This window comes from Pseudophryne corroboree, chromosome 11 (assembly GCF_028390025.1).
Source record: "Pseudophryne corroboree isolate aPseCor3 chromosome 11, aPseCor3.hap2, whole genome shotgun sequence".
Taxonomy (NCBI): domain Eukaryota; kingdom Metazoa; phylum Chordata; class Amphibia; order Anura; family Myobatrachidae; genus Pseudophryne; species Pseudophryne corroboree.
The window spans coordinates 97732230-97754308 of NC_086454.1; the positions used below are offsets into that span (position 1 = coordinate 97732230).

The window sequence follows — 22079 nt, forward strand, 5'->3', positions numbered from 1 at the left end:
GGCAGATTTCAGCAGAATAAATAGGATGCATAAAACACGGGTCACTGATCATTCCTCATTAGCTACATTAAATATTTTTTGGTTTTGATTTTTATTTTTTTTATGGGGGGGGAGGAGAATATAGTGAACATGTCCTTGCTTTCCCGCTGCGTCAGGTGTGCCCACTATCATGCGGTCATACACCCGTACTGGTGCATTATTATATGGAGCGGTGCAATTCACATACCCATCACTCGGGCATCTATACAGACCTGAGTAAGTGCCAGCTGGGACACATGACATCGGGTTCTCTCTATGTAAACTGATCAGACTGTTCCTTGCTGCCCCAGTAACAGGCTGTGTTTGCAGTTGACACTGACCCTATGCTATTTTGTCACAAAGCAGTCAGGTAACACGCTGTAATAGACGGACTCCATGTCACCAGGTGTCTGCTTTCAAGTCAGTCTACAATAGCTCTAAATTCAGAGTCAGTGTATTTCATGCATTAGGAGGACAGAATGGATTCCTGATGAAGCTTATATATATGCTCTTTTTTTTTTTTAGTCAGCGACTTTCTAATGTAATATGTAACATCATTCACACTACTATCCTAACAAGCAAACGCCAACACTTTACATCTCCGAGCCAGCCCAAACAGCAACATAATATATACCATATACCACTAGCATATCATCCATACTCTAAGCACAGGATACAATGAGCTGCACTGAAATGATTCTGAATAATAATAATTATTATCTATAAGGTGCCAGAAAATATACACAGCGCCGTATAGGGTAAACATACAAAACATGTTGCGGTATTAGATCCTAAATACAATTACAAAGTAAATGCAATTGCAAAACACTCTTTCCAAAATTCAAAGTACTGAATCCCATTTTTATTACAGTAAATACTCCATGGATCCATGTTAAACCTGACGATGCAACGTAATAAATACTCGGGGGTCTATTTGCTAAGCCTTGGATGGAGATAAAGCACCAGCCAATCAGCTCTTAACTGACATGTCACAGGCTGCGTTTGAAAAATGACAGGAGTTGATTGGCTGGTACTTTATCTCCATCCAAGGCTTAGTAAATAGACCCCTTGGACTGCTATTCATGGTGAGGTGAATGTCAGCCTCAGGTACAGTACACAGACACCCAGCACACAACGTGACCTCAGCAGATACTCATAACACTAGACTGTGGCTATGGAAGGGTTAAGCAGCTAATCCCCAGTGTTCCTGAGCACTATTCCGGATCCCACCCTCTGGCTGCCCTCTCCCCTGTACCAGGGCTTCTCTCCATGAGGAGACTACTCACTTGTTCCCCGCCATGCTGCTGCCAGTGCTTCTGAAGAAACAGCTTTGCCCCTCCCTGTGTTCCTCCAGGCTTCATGTACTCAACCTTTGTTCTGTTTCTGGTCCAGGCACTTCCCTGCACAGTCTAACCAGCTGAACGCGTATTGGACGTGCTGTGCTTATGCCATGACACAAGGCTGCATTACAGGGGACAGCCGCTCTTATCTCACGTTATCTATAGGCATAGGGCAGATTTCTGAAAACCAGTTTGTGGGAAACCCCTGCAAAATGTAATCATCCCCAGGAATAAGGGGAGACCTTGGATATCTTCTGCAGTTCCTTCATTTCCAATAGCAGAAGCAGTCCCAGTAGGTTTCTGTGGGGCTTCTAAATTGTCATATTAGCAAGTTCGAGAATGCGAAACATTTCGGAACTCTGCCCCAGTAGCTAACACCATCCTCAGATGGCAGTAGAACATAGTAGCCTGTAGGCTACTATAACACACTAGTTACCAGCCCGTCAAAATGACGGAACAACATAACAGTAATGTCAGTGCCGGTGGCTGTGTGCGCCTAAACGGAGCAACACCTGAATTGCTCTGTTGGGTGCTATCTAGTGGCTGCTGGCATGCAGAACACTTAATCCTCCCATAGAGGTGAGGAGCAGCATCGGCCTTTATTAAATAAGATTTTTGCACCTAACTCTGCTTTGCACAGTAGCATGCCTGGTGGTCATATTGGTAAGGCCGCACATGCACAGTAACATGCCTGGTGGTCATATTGGTAAGGCTCCACATGCACAGTAACATGCCTGGTGGTCATATTGGTAAGGCCGCACATGCACAGTAACATGCCTGGTGGTCATATTGGTAAGGCCGCACATGCACAGTAACATGCCCGGTGGTCATATTGGTAAGGCCGCATATTCGCAGTAGCATGCCTGGTGGTAATATTGGTAAGGCCGCACATGCACAGTAACATGCCTGGTGGTCATATTGGTAAGGCCGCACATGCACAGTAACGTGCCTGGTGGTCATATTGGTAAGGCCGCACATGCACAGTAACGTGCCGGGTGGTCATATTGGTAATGCTGCACATGCACAGTAACGTGCCTGGTGGTCATATTGGTAAGGCCGCACATGCACAGTAAGATGCCGGGTGGTCATATTGGTAAGGCTCCACATGCGTAGTAGCATTCCTGGTGGTCATATTGGTAAGGCCGCACATGCGCAGTAGCATGCCTGGTGGTCATATTGGTAAGGCCGCACATGCGCAGTAACATGCCTGGTGGTCATATTGGTAAGGCCGCATATGCGCAGTAACGTGCCTGGTGGTCATATTGGTAAGGCCACACATGTGCAGTAACATGCCGGGTGGTCATAATGGTAAGGCCGCACATGCACAGTAACATGCCTGGTGGTCATATTGGTAAGGCCGCACATGCGTAGTAGCATTCCTGGTGGTCATATTGGTAAGGCCGCACATGCGCAGTAACGTGCCTGGTGGTCATATTGGTAAGGCCGCACATGTGCAGTAACATGCCGGGTGGTCATAATGGTAAGGCCGCACATGCACAGTAACATGCCTGGTGGTCATATTGGTAAGGCTCCACATGCACAGTAACATGCCTGGTGGTCATATTGGTAAGGCTCCACATGCGCAGTTGCATGTCTGGTGGTCATATTGGTAAGGCAGCATATGCGCAGTAGCATGCCTGGTGGTCATATTGGTAAGGCAGCACATGCACAGTAACATACCTGGTGGTCATATTGGTAAGGCCGCACATGCACAGTAACATACCTGGTGGTCATATTGGTAAGGCCGCATATGCGCAGTAGCATGCCTGGTGGTCATATTGGTAAGGCAGCACATGCACAGTAACATACCTGGTGGTCATATTGGTAAGGCCGCACATGCACAGTAACATACCTGGTGGTCATATTGGTAAGGCCGCATATGCGCAGTAGCATGCCTGGTGGTCATATTGGTAAGGTCGCACATGCACAGTAAGATGCCGGGTGGTCATATTGGTAAGGCTCCACATGCGTAGTAGCATTCATGGTGGTCATATTGGTAAGGCCGCACATGCACAGTAATGTGCCTGGTGGTCATATTGGTAAGGCCGCACATGTGCAGTAACATGCCGGGTGGTCATAATGGTAAGGCCGCACATGCACAGTAACATGCCTGGTGGTCATATTGGTAAGGCCGCACATGCACAGTAACATGCCCGGTGGTCATATTGGTAAGGCCGCACATGCGCAGTAGCATGCCTGGTGGTCATATTGGTAAGGCCGCACATGCACAGTAACATGCCCGGTGGTCATATTGGTAAGGCCGCATATTCGCAGTAGCATGCCTGGTGGTCATATTGGTAAGGCCGCACGTGCACAGTAGCATGCCTGGTGGTCATATTGGTAAGGCTGCACATGCACAGTAACGTGCCTGGTGGTCATATTGGTAAGGCCGCACATGCACAGTAACGTGCCTGGTGGTCATATTGGTAATGCTGCACATGCACAGTAACGTGCCTGGTGGTCATATTGGTAAGGCCGCACATGCACAGTAAGATGCCGGGTGGTCATTTTGGTAAGGCTCCACATGCGTAGTAGCATTCCTGGTGGTCATATTGGTAAGGCCGCACATGCGCAGTAGCATGCCTGGTGGTCATATTGGTAAGGCCGCACATGCACAGTAACGTGCCAGGTGGTCATATTGGTAAGGCCACACATGCGCATTAATGTGCCTGGTGGTCATATTGGTAAGGCTGCACATACACAGTAACGTGCCGGGTGGTCATATTGGTAAGGCCGCACATGCGCAGTAACATGCCTGGTGGTCATATTGGTAAGGCCGCACATGCACAGTAACGTGCCGGGTGGTCATATTGGTAAGGCCGCACATGCGCAGTAACATGCCGGGTGTTCATATTGGTAAGGCCGCACATGCGCAGTAGCATGCCTGGTGGTCATATTGGTAAGGCCGCATATGCCCAGTAACATGCCGGGTGGTCATATTGGTAAGGCCGCACATGCGCAGTAACATGCCGGGTGGTCATATTGGTAAGGCCACACATGCCCAGTAACATGCCGGGTGTTCATATTGGTAAGGCCGCACATGCGCAGTAGCATGCCTGGTGGTCATATTGGTAAGGCCGCATATGCCCAGTAACATGCCGGGTGTTCATATTGGTAAGGCCGCACATGCGCAGTAGCATGCCTGGTGGTCATATTGGTAAGGCCGCATATGCCCAGTAACATGCCGGGTGTTCATATTGGTAAGGCCGCACATGCGCAGTAGCATGCCTTGTGGTCATATTGGTAAGGCTGCATATGCACAGTAACATGCCGGATGGTCATATTGGTAAGGCTGCATATGCACAGTAACATGCCTGTTGGTGATATTGGTAAGGCCGCATATGCACAGTAATGTGCCTGGTGGTCATATTGGTAAGGCCGCACATGCACAGTAAGATGCCGGGTGGTCATATTGGTAAGTCAGCACATGCGTAGTAGCATGGGGGACTCTGCCTGCCGTAATGTGTGCAAGGGGACTCTGCCTGCCGTAATGTGTAAAAGGGGACTCTGCCTGCCGTACTGTGTGATAGGGACTGTATCTGCCGTAATGTTTGATAGGGACTGTAGCTGCCGTAATGTGTGATAGGGGCTTTTATGCTCCCAACATGCACAGTTTCTGGAGTATCAAGCTGTAAAATCTTATGCACTGATTGGTTTAACAGGCTAGTTATATTGTTCAGGTTTTTGATACCTGCGCCCAACCCTATACTCTGTGTTGTATGTGAGAAATTAGTGTATATGGTCTGTAAAACCCCATTATACAGCCCATATACACTTGTTTCTCACATACAACACAGAGTATAGGGTTGGGCGCAGGTATCAAAAACCTGAACAATATAACTAGCCATTTGGAGTCTGGACAACGCCTTGGGTACCAGCAGCCCCCCCGCAACAAAACACAAATACTGCTGCGCTCTAGGCAAACCCCTTGCTTCCATGGTGTAACAGGGTGTTTCCAAGCATCAATAAGCGCAGTTTGAAATGTTCAATATGGACAGGTAGCAACTCTTGTGCAAATAAGGTGCTGCACACCTGTATGTATGCTAGATACAGTGTACGCTAAATCAATACATCGCTACAATGTCCCATTAGTCACAGCATTCCCAGTGGTGCACGTTACACCTTGCTGAGACCATAAGGGGGTAGCACAGACCGCTCAGCACACATCTCTTCCCCCGCTCAGCATGCAGTGCGATGTGTGCTGAGTGGGGGGTGGGAGGATCGTGCCTGCATGCAGGCCAATTTAGAACCGGCAATAGCGACGCACTGGGACATGCATCGCTATCACTATGGGGGTATACACACAGAGAATTTAAGCACACATGGTTTTGCCCAATTGCTAACTTTTTTGGTTTGCTAACAAACCTGAATAACCCCTCAAAGCCGCAATGCTTAGAATTTAGCCTGTAAAACAGGATATTCTACTTATAGACAGCTCTTATTTACAGCACCCATATAATGCAAAAACCCATCATGAGGTAAGTTGGGAAACCTCAGAAAAGCTCCTGTTCTGAGACAAAGTCCTATTCCCAGGAAGTGGAGCACATTATATAAAACTAGGCGATTCATCACGCCGTACGGGCGCTCTTCACACCGTTGCGTGCAATGGCCCTCATTCCGAGTTGATCGGTCGCAAGGCGAATTTAGCAGAGTTACACACGCTAAGCCGCCGCCTACTGGGAGTGAATCTTAGCTTCTTAAAATTGCGACCGATGTATTCGCAATATTGCGATTACTAACTACTTAGCAGTTTCAGAGTAGCTCCAGACTTACTCTGCCTGTGCGATCAGTTCAGTGCTTGTCGTTCCTGGTTGACGTCACAAACACACCCAGCGTTCGCCCAGGCACTCCCACCGTTTCTCCGGCCACTCCTGCGTTTTTTCCGGAAACGGTAGCGTTTTCAGCCACACGCCCCTGAAACGCCGTGTTTCCGCCCAGTAACACCCATTTCCTGTCAATCACATTACGTTCGCCGGAGCGATGAAAAAGCCGTGAGTAAAATTACTTTCTACATAGCAAAGTTACTTGGCGCAGTCGCAGTGCGAACATTGCGCATGCGTACTAAGCGGATTTTCATTGCGATGCGATGAAAAATACCGAGCGAACAACTCGGAATGAGGGCCAATATTTTTATTATATGGAGTATTACCTCCAATCATAATTGTGTGAGTGGTTAAATATGGCATGGACAAAGGGCGTGCGATGGTTAAGGGGTCGAAGCCCCTTGCAACGGCGTGAACAGCACACGCAGGGCCTGATGAATCACCTAGTAGGTGCTGTGGTTGGGGGAGTGGCGGGTGCGAGGGAGACGCGGATGGGTCCGGGGGTGCCGTGGGTGGGGGAGGGGTGGGTGCGGAGGTGCGGCGGGTGGGGTAGGGGGTCCGGAGCCACCGCGGGTGCTGGAGGAGGGGTGTGGGGGTGCCACGGAAGGGGCCCGGAGGTACTGCGAGTGGGGGAGGGGCGGGTAATGCTTCTCCTACTGGAAGCAGTTAAGCTGCTGTCCTCCCTTTGGCAGTGGCTCTGAGTCTCCCGGAGACTCGCACAGCAGCCAGTCACTATTGTTAGCGCGGTGTCCCAACGCGCCGCATTACAGGGAAGAAGATGCACTCAATAAACTACAGCTCCCAGCAGCCCTTAGTGCCGAAATGCTTCGGCGCTAAGGGCTACTGGGAGCTGTAGTTTATGTAGTGCATCTACTTCCCTGTAATGCGGCGCATTGGGACACCGGCGCTAACAATAGTGACTGGCTGGCAGAACTGACTGACTCGCTGAATCAATGTAAAAGGTGAGAGTGCTGTGCAGTGTCAGTGATACTGCACACCCACTGCACTGCACAGCACTGTCACCTGTTACATTGATTCAGCGTCCAGGCATTACCCTCCGCGATATCACCCACTCTATCCGTTACATTAGCCATCTCGGGGCTTCCAGGCCGGCAGCCCAGGTGCTGTGTTGCGGAGTCGGGGCCTCTGGGGATCTGGGTGCAGCTGCGGTGGGGAGGCACTTCTGTGACATCACGCGCAGAGGAGGCTCCGGGGCTCAGAGAGTATGCAGCGCAGGGAGCTCTATGGTGGCCACAGCAGCTTTTGTTCTACCTGCGTCGCGGCTTGGGAGTGGGGATTGTTGATGCCGGAGGGGGCAGGCGGACTGGCAGCAGGACATAGGACACTGCAGTAAAAGGATTTTTTTCCCTATCTACAGCGCAGAGACTTGCTGCAGATACAGTGGCATACCCTCCAGCTGTACCTTTTTGGCAGGTACAGTACCTTTTTTTTATGGTCTGTACCGATTTTTGGCCCTCTAAACTTCCATTGAAAGTATAGGAAAAGGGGCGTGGCCGCGGGACTTTACCATTGGCTACACTCCTTTTTGAATTTGTAGCATTTTTTGTGTAAAATGTTGGAGGGTATGACAGCACTTTTGGTGTTTATGCTGACATCGCACTAGGGAGGCAGCAATGTTTAATTTTATATCTGTCAGTGATTGCTGACAGAGCTGGATTAAGAGAGGAGAGGGCCCATGTGCGGGCTCCGTGCCGTCCTCTCTGGCAGCGCCTGCAGAAATCGCCCTGCTGTAGACTATGGGTACAGGGTTTGTGGTGAGGTCATTCTGAGTTGAGACGCAATGCTGATGTGCACATAGTTGGTGACTGAATCCCTAAAAAGTTGCACAGCACATAAGTCCCACTGTGTTAGCACACGGGACAGATTAGGCTGCCCAGACTCTGGAATATATTGGGTGTTACTGGGCGGTGACTGCGAGGTGGCTATGCAGATGCACAGAGATATTCATTCTCATGGATGTGTTATGAAATTGTCACGGACGTGTCGCAGGAGTGCTTTTAGACTCGGATGCTTAACCGCGTACATTGGGGGTCATTCTGTGACGGAGATTCTGCACATGGCATGGGGCCTGTGCAGGTGCCAGTGTGGTTTCCCAAGCGGTGGAATGCCGGCAGGTGGGCGAGCGCAAATAAGTCTTTTGCGGGCTCGGTGGCGTACTTAACTCGCCACAGGTTCTATTCTCCCTCTATGGGTGCCATTGATACCCATAGAGGGGGATTCACCTACCTCGTCGGTATACCGGCGGTGGTATGGTGCCCCCGTCGGGAACCCGGCGTCTGTATTGTGACCTTCCGGAATCCCGACAATCGGTATGCTGACCATTTACCATGTAAAGTACCGGAAGCAACTTCTGATCCCTTACTGACCTACTCACTCACTGTAATCTGTTTATGATGGACTATTAACACTACCAAGAATCTGCCTTCCTTCATTTTGGGGTTGAGCTTTTTGCTTTGTAGCTCCGACTCTAGGGAAATGGCTTCCCCGAACAGTTTGAGAGGCCCCTAAAAACCTTCAAAAACAGACTCAAACCTTACCTGTTCATTCACGCATTTCACTAATGTCATCATTCTGCAGCCGGGTACACTGGGATTCCACAGGGAATAACATCGGGGTGTAGAGTTGGATCTTGATCCGAGGCACCAACAGGCTAAACTTTGTTCTATATTGGAGTGGGAGAAGGGACCTTCTGACGTACCTAGGGGAGGAGACCCGTCACCAGGGGGAGGAGCTGCGGCCGAACAAGGTACCCGAAAAGTACCCTTGTGGGCTCGCTTCGCTCGCCACGCTTTGGGCACGGTGGCTCGCTCTGCTCCGCTCGCCACCTAATTACTAAAGGTAATAGTTGGTGGTGTGGATACTAGACCAACTGTACCGATGGCGTAGCTCCTCCCCCTTGTGTCATGGCTCCTCCCCCTGACGGAAAAGGTCCCTTAGGCCACTTGGATCTAGCCTCTACCCTGGGCTAAAGCTTTGACTGTACCCAAGATGCACTGCACCGCCTCCTCTATATCCCCTCCTCCAGGCACTGGAGCTCAGTTTGTAAGTTGGTGCCTGCAGTGCAGGCAGCTAACAGGGAGGGCTGCGTTAGGCAGCCCTGAAAAGAGCTTTTCTGAGAAGAAAGAAGACGTCAAGAGCCGCAGCACAGGTACTAGATGCTATATGTCATACTGACATTTTGTGCTGTGGCTCCATCACCTCCCCCAGCGGCGCTGTATACTCCCGCGCCCTGGTTGCCAGGTACTTACAGCGGAGGCGCTCCAGTCTCATCAGGCACACACAACGCCGCTGCTCTCCTGGATCGCGTGGCCTCACTTACAGGGAGGAGGTAAGAGGGTCCACCAGGTGGGACCCGCCGAAATCGCCATCCGGAAGCGGTCCTAGGAGACGGACCGCGCCGCTGGCGTGGACACTGTGGCCATGCACGGACCCCACTATATCCACCAGGGCCAAGAGCACAGGTCGGATTTACTAAAATCCGTTTATTACAGGCTCCATAGTACCCGGTGGTGAAGCCCAGCAGAGGAGATAAGGTGCTGACATGTAGACCCTCCCCCAGCTGCAGGCGCAATCTACAGCAGATGTTCCCACCCTGGAGCTGCATCTCTCTCTCTCCCTCACTCCCTATCAGCGTTTGGGCGCCATTACATAGAGCTGCGCTGATTCTGGGACTGCTGGGCACTGTCTCCGCTATAAAGCCACCTGCCTCATCAGCGCTGTGCATTTACAGAACACTTAAGTATTCTACATGTCGTTTAGACAGTGTTAGTTAAGAACAAGTGCATAACTACAGGAATATTTAAGTATTCTGTGATATACATCCAGTGGTTACTGTGCATTGTTATATCTGTATACATACATAGTTTTATGTAGTATTACTAGTCCAGTGCAGTCTTATTGTTGTGTGTCATAATTTCTGCATTGTACATGTGACTGGTGGGCCTATAGCTGCCGCGTGGTTTCCATTCTGTGTATCACGTCTTGCTATCACTATATTCTGTACCCTGAGGGGGCTAAGTGCGTCAGGGTCATATATATAAAGTATATATATATATATATATATATATATATACATATATAGTGTTTCACAGGATATACTGTTTTTGTATTTTTCTCTGTATATTTCAGTCACCATATACCACTTAAATCCTCTGTTTGTGTTCTGCATTGGCAGTCACACTCCACAGGGTTTTTTTTGTCAGGTACTGTGTCTGGCTATATTGTACTGTTACGCCCTAAGGCTACGTTTCCATATAATGTCTGCTACACAGGGCAGGAGATCCGTGGCTGATCCTGCATCATGCAGTGCTGATGCCGCGGATTTATCTGAGGAAAATATTCCAGCTGAGGGTCCAGGTAACGGGGGTTCTGTACCCCTCAGTCAGTCTGCAGCACCTGTGGCACACCAAGACCCACCTTGGGCTGCTTTTTCTAATTTACTGACTACGCTGGTAACGAGACTTACGCCCCCTGTGGGACCTCCTGTGCCATCACAGCCACATATTGTCCCTGTAGTTAATCCGCCATGAGCGGATACTCTGTCTACTCAGTTACAGCAATTAAATCAGTCTTTGGTTAAACAAAAGCCTAACCCTCGCCCTCCTAGGACCAAGGTGTCATCTAAGGGGACCATTTCTTCCTCACAATCCACTCATGTTTCGGATACTTCATCCGATGAAGATGGGGTATATCTTGACCCATCAGACACTGATGCAGATGCTTCTGATGAGGAATCTACAACGCAGGTTGATTTTCCTGACCTATTGGAGGCTATCAAACTGATTCTTCAGATTGAGGATGAAACTGTTCCTTCAGATAAGTCTAAGAAACGTCAGAAGGTTACTAAATTAGCTTTGCCACATTCTGACCATTTGGTTGATATACGTCAGGAATCCTGGGAGTTTCCAGGGAAGAAGTTCTCCCAGTCTAAAAAGATGCTAGCTCGTTATCCCCTCTCTGCAGAGTTAAGTAAGAATTGAGAAACACCACCACTGGTGGACTTACATGTAGCACATCTTGTGGTGTCTTCTACTCTGCCTGTCATTACCATCACCTGTCTGAAAGAACCGACGGATAAATGCGTGGAGAGTTGCTTGAAGTCTGTTTACACTCTTGCGGGTGCTGTACATAGACCCACTATAGCTGCTTCTTGTGCTGCAAAGGGTATTGAAGCCTAGGTTCAAGCTGTTGAGGCAGAGTTACCTCTAGATTTTTCTGATAATGCCAGACAGTGTCTTTCATATATTACCACAGCCTCTCATTACATTCAGGAGGCAGCCTCTTATGCCGGTGTTCTGGAGGCCAAAGCGTCTACTACGTCCATTCTGGCTCGCCGGATTCTGTGGTTGCGGTCCTGGTAGGTAGACCTGGACTCTAAAAAGACCTTGGAGGTGATCCCTTTTAAGGGAGACATCCTATTCGGGGAAGATTTGAACAAGATTGTTGCTGATTTAGCCTCTGCTAAAACCGCATGTCTACCAAGTACTAATCCTTTAGCTCCAAAGGCTAAAAGTACCTTTTGTTCCTTTCGACCTCCAAGTAAAGCAAAGGGTCAGGTATACCCGAAACGGGATCGAACTTCCAAAACCTCTAAGCCCAAGCCTAAACGTTCTTGGGCTGCTTGTCAGCCGGCTTCCAAACCAGACAATCCTGCTGCATGACGGGGGATCCCAGGGTGGGAGGCCGACTTCTGCGGTTCACCTAGGTATGGTAACAGATCACTAGGGACGCCTGGGTGAGGGAAGTCGTCACTCGCAAATACGCCATATCTTTCAAGACATGTCCCCATCACAGGTTTTGCTCTCTTCGGATCCTTTAAAGGCAAAGACTCTACGTTTGGTGGTGCAATCACTCCTGGACATAGGAGTGATAGTGCCGGTGCCTCTGTCTCAAAGGGGCAGGGGTACTATTCAATGCTGTTCCTAGTCCCGAAGCCAAATGGATCCTCCCGGCCAATTTTCAACCTCAAATCTTTGAACAAATTTGTGAAGGTATCCAAATTCCATTTGGAAATTCTTTGCTCTATTGTTCTGGCTTTGGAGCCCAAGGATTATATGGTAACCCTGTACATGCAGGATGCTTACCTACACATACCTATTGCCGTATCGCATCAGCAGTATCTGCGGTTTGCTATTAACAACCTACATTATCAATTCCAAGCCTTGCCCTTTGGACTGATTACAGCTCCTCGGATCTTCACCAAGGTCATGGCAGTCATGACGGCCATTCTCCATCAGCATGGTATCAAGATCCTGCCGTATCTGGATGACTTGCTGATCCTGGCGAACTCCCCAGAGGTTCTCACACGTCACCTGGAACTGACGGTCCAATTCCTACAAGCACACGGGTGGCTCATCAATTGGAAGAAATCCTCAATGGTCCCTGCTCAGAGCATGGTGCACCTGGTGGAATTACTGGACACACACAACCAACGTTTGTTCTTGTCTCCAGAGAAGGTCCTGAAGCTTCAGGACAGGATAAGATGCTTCCTCTCTCGCCCACGAGTGTCAATACACTCGGCGATGAGAGTACTAGGCCTCATGGTGTCGGCTTTCGACATGGTAGAGTACGCTCAATTTAACTCTTGCACTCTGCAGAAGCTAATCCTTGGCAGGTGGATGGCCTGCCTCACCGGATCAGATCTCCCATGATCTCCTTGACTCCGGAGGTTAGTCTGTCACTGAGCATGTGGCTACAGGACCAACAATTGAGCAGGGGTCGTCCCTTCTGGATCTCCAACTGGGTCCTCCTAACGACGGATGCCAGTCTGTGGGGTTGGGGCAATGTGTTGGAGCAACACTCTCTTCAGGGTCGGTGGACCAGGGAGGAATCTCTCCTCACGATAAATAATCTGGAGTTGCGGGCAGTGTTCAATGCTCTGAAACTTGCCCTACCTCTGGTACAGAACAGGCCTGTTCAAGTACAGTCGGACAATGCCACCACGGTGGCGTACATAAATCATCAAGGCAACACGCGAAGCTGCATGGCAATGTTGGAAGTGTCAAAAATTCTTCAATGGGCGGAATGCCATCTACCAACCATATCGGCAGTGTTCATTCTGGGGGTCCTCAACTGGGAAGCGGACTTCCTCAGTCGTCAGGACGTACACGCCGGAGAGTGGAGCCTTCATCTAGAAGTATTTCAACTCCTAGTGGACAAGTGGGGCCTATCAGATGTAGACCTGATGGCGTCTCGACACAATCACAAGGTTCTGGTTTTCGGAGCAAGAACAAGGGATCCTCAAGCAGTGTTCGTGGATGCACTGGCAATTCCATGGAACTTTCGGCTGCCGTATGTGTTCCCTCCGGTGTCACTCCTGCCCAGGGTAATAAGGATGTTCAAGCAAGAAGGAGGAATACTACTTCTAATCGCTCCAGCGTGGCCCAGATGGCATTGGTTCTCAGACCTGCAGGGTCTCTCGATAGAGTGTCCTCTTCTGCTTCCGCAACGCACAGACCTCCTCGTTCAGGGTCCTTGTGTCTACCAGGATCTGGCCCGACTGGCTTTGATGGCATGGCTCTTGAAGCTTCACTCCTGAGGGCCAAAGGATTTTCTGAGGCGGTTATTCAAACTATGTTGAAAGCCCGTAAACCAGCTTCGGCTGGGATTTATTATAGGGTCTGGAATTCTTACTTCACCTGGTGTGCGGCTAAGAATCACGATGTATACAAGTTCAGTACTGCCAAACTTTTGGCTTTTCTGCAACAGGGCCTGGACTTAGGCCTTCGTCTGTCCTCCCTCAAGGTTCATATATCTGCCTTGTCGGTGTGGTTTCAGAGAAAGATTGCGTCTCTTCCTGACGTTCACACTTTCACTCAGGGTGTTTTACGGATTCAACCTCCCTATGTCCCTCCTGTGTCTCCATGGGATTTGTCTATTGTTCTGAATGCCCTGCAAGAGTCTCCATTTGAGCCTCTTGAGTCTGTGGACCTTAAATGGCTTACGCTTAAGGTCTTATTTTTGCTGACTATTGCCTCTGCTAAATGGGTTTCAGACTTGGGTGCCTTGTCTTGTCGGTCACCATTTCTGATTTTTCACCGTGACCGTGCGGTTCTTAGAACTCGCCCTGGTTATCTACTTAAGGTGGTGTCATCTTTCCACCTTAACCAAGAGATTGTGGTTCCGGCCTTTATCTCTCCTGATTTGTCCTTCAAAGAACGGTCTTTCGTATCTATGTGAAGAGAACCGCCTCCCTTAGGATATCTGATTCTCTCTTTGTCCTTTTTGGTTTTCACAAACGTGGCTGGCCTGCGAATAAGCAGACCTTGTTCAGATGGATTAGAATGGTGATTGCACAAGCTTATGTGCAGGCTGGACTTCCAGCTCCTGCTACTATTAAGACCCATTCTACTCTGTCTGTTGGACCTTCTTGGTCGGCCCTCCGGGGCGCGTCCCTTGAACAATTGTGCAAGGCAGCTACGTGGTCCTCAGCGAATACGTTCATCAGGTTCTATGCCTTTGATACCTCCGCCTCCCAGGATTCCTCCTTTGGACGCCGGGATCTTGTGCCCGCTACAGTGTGTCCCCTCCCATGAGGAATTGCTTTAGGACATCCCCAATGTTATTCCCTGTGGAATCCCAGTGTACCCCGCAAAGAAAAGGAGATTTATGGTAAGACTTACCATGGTTAAATCTCTTTCTGCGAGGTACACTGGATTCCACGGGGCACGCACCCTGACGCACTTAGCTTCTTTGGGTTTGTATGGCATTAGCCGCTGGTACCTTCTCCTGTCGTGAGAATGTGGTTCTATGTGGCTAACATCTACCGTCTCTTTTACATGCTACTGCGTTGGACTGGTTAACAAAACTGAGCTCCAGTGCCCGGAGGCAGGGATATAGAGGATGCGGTGCAGTGCATCTTGGGAATAGTCCAAGCTTTAGCCTGTTGGTGCCTTGGATCAAAATCCAACTCTACACCCCGACGTTATTCCCTGTGGAATCCAGTGTACCTCGCAGAAAGAGATTTAACCTTGGTGAGTCTTACCATAAATCTCCTTTTAGTTCCACCCCCCCACCAAAACCCCCCCACAAAACAAATGTTTAGTTCCCTTTTCTGATTATTTTATATCTTGTGTTTTTGTAAATACAAAGGTAAAGCACACTATTGGGAGAGAAATGCTATATAAATAACATTTTTTATTATTATTATTATTATTATGATTAAAGAATTGGTGGCAGCCTGCAAGACCAATACATGGTTGGTCTAGGCTAGTGTTTACCAAACACAGTCCTAATGGACCACTCACAGTCCTGACATTAGGGGTAGCCCTGGTTCTGCAAGACTGCGATAATAATTAATCCACCTATGCTCAAGCATAGAAATACTTAGCACCTGGACTGCGAATGGGTCATGAGGACTGGGTTTGGGAAACACTGGTTTAGGCAATAGCATATGCTGGCACTATATGAAAGAAATAAAATAATGATAGCAGAAAAAGTGTTCAAAAGCAGAGATTAGTAGCTGATACCGAATGATGCCATTAATGTGATCACCCATGGAAGTAATGTATAGAGAGAATGTCTGTGAGCGTGACTACAAGTAAGACAAATAACATTTCTGTATCAGGGCATAGAGATACAATCATTCCTGCAATCACCCATTAACTCATTGTGATCATTCTTTATCCACCCACAGGAAAGTTACCCATTGGCTTTCATACGCTCCATCTGGTTTATTGCTTGAAACACAATCACATGTGAAAATAAAATGCGTTCATAAACAACGGTTCATTATGTTTTAGTTCTAAGAATCTTACATTTAAAAAATAAATAAAATACATATACTGTATCGATCTATGCTAATGACCAGCAAAAACACATCTAAATATAATGAAATATAAATGTATTTATAATATATAATTATATATATTATTAATTTATAATAAGAATTTACTTACCGATAATTCTATTTCTCGTAGTCCGTAGTGGATGCTGGGGACTCCGTAAGGACCATGGGGAATAGCGGCTCCGCAGGAGACTGGGCACAAAAGTAAAGCTTTAGAACTACCTGGTGTGCACTGGCTCCTCCCCCTATGACCCTCCTCCAAGCCTCAGTTAGGATACTGTGCCCGGACGAGCGTACACAATAAGGAAGGATTTTGAATCCCGGGTAAGACTCATACCAGCCACACCAATCACACCATATAACTTGTGATCTAAACCCAGTTAACAGCATGATAACAGAGGAGCCTCTAGAAAAGATGGCTCACTACAGCAATAACCCGATTTTTTGGTAACAATAACTATGTACCAGTATTGCAGACAATCCGCACTTGGGATGGGCGCCCAGCATCCACTACGGACTACGAGAAATAGAATTATCGGTAAGTAAATTCTTATTTTCTCTAACGTCCTAAGTGGATGCTGGGGACTCCGTAAGGACCATGGGGATTATACCAAAGCTCCCAAACGGGCGGGAGAGTGCGGATGACTCTGCAGCACCAATTGAGAGAACTCCAGGTCCTCCTCAGCCAGGGTATCAAATTTGTAGAATTTTACAAACGTATTTGCTCCTGACCAAGTAGCTGCTCGGCAAAGTTGTAAAGCCGAGACCCCTCGGGCAGCCGCCCAAGATGAGCCCACCTTCCTTGTGGAATGGGCTTTTACAGATTTTGGCTGTGGCAGGCCTGCCACAGAATGTGCAAGCTGAATTGTACTACAAATCCAACGAGCAATAGTCTGCTTAGAAGCAGGAGCACCCAGCTTGTTGGGTGCATACAGAATAAACAACGAGTCAGATTTTCTGACTCCAGCCGTCCTGGAAACCTATATTTCCAGGGCTCTGACAACGTCTAGCAACTTGGAGTCCTCCAAGTCCCTAGTAGCCGCAGGCACCACAATAGGTTTATTCAGGTGAAACGCTGAAAACCACCTTAGGGAGAAACTGAGGACAAGTCCTCAATTCCGCCCTGTCCGAATGGAAAATCAGATGAGGGCTTTTACAGGATAAAGCCGCCAATTCTGACACGCACCTGGCCCAGGCCAGGGCCAACAGCATGACCACTTTCCATGTGAGATATTTTAACTCCACATATTTAAGTGGTTCAAACCAATGTGACTTTTGGAACCCAAAAACTACATTTAGATCCCAAGGTGCCACTGGGAGCACAAAAGGAGGCTGTATATACAGTACCCCTTTCACAAACGTCTGAACTTCAGGGACTGAAGCTAGTTCTTTTTGGAAGAAAATTGACAGGGCCGAAATTTGAACCTTAATGGACTCCCATTTCAGGCCCATAGACACTCCTGTTTGCAGGAAATGTAGGAATCGACCTAGTTGAAAAATTCCTCCGTCGGGGCCTTACTGGCCTCGCACCACGCAACATATTTTCGCCAAATGCGGTGATAATATTTTGCGGTTATATCTTTCCTAGCTTTGATCAGGATAGGAATGACTTCATCCGGAATGCCTTTCTCCTTCAGGATCCGGCGTTCAACCGCCATGCCGTCAAACGCAGCCGCGGTAAGTCTTGGAACAGACAGGGTCCTTGCTGGAGCAGGTGCCTTCTTAGAGGTAGAGGTCACGGATCCTCCGTGAGCATCTCTTGAAGTTCCGGTTACCAAGTCCTTCTTGGCCAATCCGGAGCCACGAATATAGTGCTTACTCCTCTCCATCTTATAATTCTCAGTACCTTGTGTATGAGAGGCAGAGGAGGGAACACATACACTGACTGGTACACCCACTGTGTTACCAGAGCGTCCACAGCTATTGCCTGAGGGTCCCTTGACCTGGCGCAATACTTGTCGAGTTTTATAAACATGTTGAAGACTTCTGGGTGAAGTCCCCACTCTCCCGGGTGGAGGTCGTGTCTGCTGAGGAAGTCTGCTTCCCAGTTGTCCACTCCCGGAATGAATACTGCTGACAGTGCTATCACATGATTTTCCGCCCAGCGAAGAATCCTTGCAGCTTCTGCCATTGCCCCCCTGCTTCTTGTGTCACCCTGTCTGTTTACGTGGGTGACTGCCGTGATGTTGTCCGAATGGATCAACTCCGGGTGACCTTGAAGCAGAGGTCTTGCTGAGCTTAGAGCATTGTAAATGGCCCTTAGCTTCAGGATATTTATGTGAAGTGATGTCTCCAGGCTTGACCATAAGCTCTGGAAATTCCTTCCCTGTGTGACTGCTCCCCAGCCTCGCAGGCTGGCATCCGTGGTCACCAGGACCCAGTCCTGAATGTGCGGCCCTCTAGAAGATGAGCACTCTGCAACCACCACAGGAGAGACACCCTTGTGCTTGGTGACAGGGTTATCCGCTGATGCATCTGAAGATGCGACCCGGACCATTTGTCCAGCAGGTCCCACTGGAAAGTTCTCGCGTGGAATCTGCCGAATGGGATTGCTTCGTAGGAAGCCACCATTTTTCCCAGAACCATTTCATTGATGTACTGAGACTTGGCTCGGTTATAGGAGGTTCCCGACTAGCTCGGATAACTCCCTGACTTTCTCCTCCGGGAGAAACACCTTTTTCTGGACTGTGTCCAGGATCATCCCTAGGAACAGAAGACGAGTCGTCGGAATCAGCTGCGATTTTGGAATATTGAGAATCCAATCGTGCTGCCGCAACACTACCTGAGATAGTGCTACACCGACCTCCAACTGTTCCCTGGATCTTACCCTTATCAGGGAATCGTCCAAGTAAGGGATAACTAAAATTCCCTTCCTTCGAAGGAGTATCATCATTTCGGCCATTACCTTGGTAAAGACCCGGGGTGCCGTGGACCATCCATACGGCAGCGTCTGAAACTGATAGTGACAGTTCTGTACCATAAACCTGAGGTACCCTTGGTGAGAAGGGTAAATTGGGACATGAAGGTAAGCATCCTTGATGTCCCGAGACATCATGTAGTCCCCTTCTTCCAGGTTCGCAATCACTGCTCTGAGTGACTCAATCTTGAATTTGAACCTCCGTATGTAAGTGTTCAAGATTTTAGATTTAGAATCGGTCTCACCGAGCCGTCCGGCTTCGGTACTACAACAGTGTGGAATAATACCCCGTTCCCTGTTGCAGGAGGGGTACCTTGATTATCACCTGCTGGGAATACAGCTTGTGAATGGCTTCCAAAACTGCCTCCCTGTCAGAAGGAGACATCGGTAAAGCCGACTTTAGGAAACGGCGAGGGGGAGACGTCTCGAATTCCAATTTGTACCCCTGAGATATCACCTGAAGGATCCAGGGGTCTACTTGCGAGTGAGCCCACTGCGCGCTGAAATTCATTGAGACGGGCCCCCACCGTGCCTGATTCTGCTTGTAAAGCCCCAGTGTCATACTGAGGGCTTGGCAGAGGCGGGAGAGGGCTTCTGTTCCTGGGAACTGGCTGATTTCTGCAGCCTTTTTCCTCTCCCTCTGTCACGGGGCAGAAATGAGGAACCTTTTGCCCGCTTGCCCACGAAAAGACTGCGCCTGATAATACGGCGTCTTCTTATGTTGAGAGGCGACCTGGGGTACAAACGTGGATTTCCCAGCTGTTGCCGTGGCCACCAGGTCTGAAAGACCGACCCCAAATAACTCCTCCCCTTAATAAGGCAATACTTCCAAATGCCGTTTGGAATCCGCATCACCTGACCACTGTCGTGTCCATAACCCTCTACTGGCAGAAATGGACAACGCACTTAGACTTGATGCCAGTCGGCAAATATTCCGCTGTGCATCACGCATATATAGAAATGCATCTTTTAAATGCTCTATAGGCAATAATATACTGTCCCTATCTAGGGTATCAATATTTTCAGTCAGGGAATCCGACCACGCCAACCCAGCACTGCACATCCAGGCTGAGGCGATTGCTGGTCACAGTATAACACCAGTATGTGTGTAAATACATTTTAGGATACCCTCCTGCTTTCTATCAGCAGGATCCTTAAGGGCGGCCATCTCAGGAGAGGGTAGAGCCCTTGTTCTTACAAGCGTGTGAGCGCTTTATCCACCCTAGGGGGTGTTTCCCAACGCACCCTAACCTCTGGCGGGAAAGGATATAATGCCAATAACATTTTAGAAATTATCAGTTGTTATCGGGGGAAACCCACGCATCATCACACACCTCATTTAATTTCTCAGATTCAGGAAAACTACAGGTAGTTTTTCCTCACCGAACATAATACCCCTTTTTGGTGGTACTCGTATTATCAGAAATGTGTAAAACATTTTTCATTGCCTCAATCATGTAACGTGTGGCCCTACTGGAAGTCACATTTGTCTCTTCACCGTCGACACTGGAGTCAGTATCCGTGTCGGCGTCTATATCTGCCATCTGAGGTAACGGGCGCTTTAGAGCCCCTGACGGCCTATGAGACGTCTGGACAGGCACAAGCTGAGTAGCCGGCTGTCTCATGTCAACCACTGTCTTTTATACAGAGCTGACACTGTCACGTAATTCCTTCCAACAGTTCATCCACTCAGGTGTCGACCCCCTAGGGGGTGACATCACTATTACAGGCAATCTGCTCCGTCTCCACATCATTTTTCTCCTCATACATGTCGACACAAACGTACCGACACACAGCACACACACAGGGAATGCTCTGATAGAGGACAGGACCCCACTAGCCCTTTGGGGAGACAGAGGGAGAGTTTGCCAGCACACACCAGAGCGCTATATATATACAGGGATAACCTTATATAAGTGTTTTTCCCCTTATAGCTGCTGTATTTTTAATACTGCGCGTAATTAGTGCCCCCCTCTCTTTTTTAACCCTTTCTGTAGTGTAGTGACTGCAGGGGAGAGCCAGGGAGCTTCCCTCCAACGGAGCTGTGAGGGAAAATGGCGCCAGTGTGCTGAGGAGATAAGGCCGCCGAGAAGGGGGCGGAGCCTATCTCCCGTTTTTCTGTGTATTCTGGCAGGGGTTAAATTCATCCATATAGCCCAGGAGCTATATGTGATGCATTTTTTTGCCATCCAAGGTGTTTTTATTGCGTCTCAGGGCGCCCCCCCCCAGCGCCCTGCACCCTCAGTGACCGGAGTGTGAAGTGTGCTGAGAGCAATGGCGCACAGCTGCAGTGCTGTGCGCTACCTTGTTGAAGACAGGACGTCTTCTGCCGCCGATTTTCCGGACCTCTTCTGTCTTCTGGCTCTGTAAGGGGGCCGGCGGCGCGGCTCTGGGACCTATCCATGGCTGGGCCTGTGATCGGTCCCTCTGGAGCTAATGTCCAGTAGCCTAAGAAGCCCAATCCACTCTGCACGCAGGTGAGTTCGCTTCTTCTCCCCTTAGTCCCTCGATGCAGTGAGCCTGTTGCCAGCAGGTCTCACTGAACATAAAAAACCTAAAACTAAACTTTTCACTAAGCAGCTCAGGAGAGCCACCTAGTGTGCACCCTTCTCGTTCGGGCACAAAAATCTAACTGAGGCTTGGAGGAGGGTCATAGGGGGAGGAGCCAGTGCACACCAGGTAGTTCTAAAGCTTTACTTTTGTGCCCAGTCTCCTGCGGAGCCGCTATTCCCCATGGTCCTTACGGAGTCCCCAGCATCCACTTAGGACGTTAGAGAAAATATATTTATTTATAATATTTTAATAGCATAGTAGTATAGAGTATTAAGCTACTTACATTATAAGGACAGTATTGCATGACCATTGAGTCTTATGGTCTACATCACTGAGCTTGGTGTCGTATTGGGGAAGACTCTAGTGAAATCACACCTACCTCTATAATTTAATTAAGCCTTTTCCAGTTTCACATAGCAATTCAAAATGCAATAATTGTATGTAGAGCACTTTCTAACATAGATGTGATTTTAGCCAGTTCCGGCCAGGCACCGCTGGTTATGATCAATAAGCACCTGAGTTCAGCCACTGTGCTGTCCACGGTGTGGTGCCGCCTTCGATGAGGCATTTCCGGTACACATGTGACACCGCAGACCGAGGAATGTTAAAGGTCTGCATAACTA

The 22079-nt window shown here is 48.9% G+C and overlaps 1 protein-coding gene and 1 long non-coding RNA gene across 3 annotated transcripts in view; one reads left to right on the top strand and one right to left on the bottom strand.

Moving 5' to 3' along the window:
* The window catches only part of LOC134968972 (para-nitrobenzyl esterase-like), a 143253-nt gene that overhangs the window by 118981 nt on the left and 2193 nt on the right, over positions 1–22079 (bottom strand). The window contains exon 1 of one of the 2 annotated variants that reach the window (XM_063944652.1): positions 1305–1370. The exons of the other annotated variant lie outside the window; for it this stretch is intronic. Within the exon in view, the coding sequence (XP_063800722.1) occupies positions 1305–1318 (14 nt within the window). The 5' untranslated portion in view covers positions 1319–1370. Of the gene's footprint in view, positions 1–1304; positions 1371–22079 lie in introns of those variants that run through there. 2 annotated transcript variants of the gene reach the window in all.
* The window catches only part of LOC134968975 (uncharacterized), an 84944-nt gene that overhangs the window by 6380 nt on the left and 56485 nt on the right, over positions 1–22079 (top strand). The window lies entirely within an intron of this gene.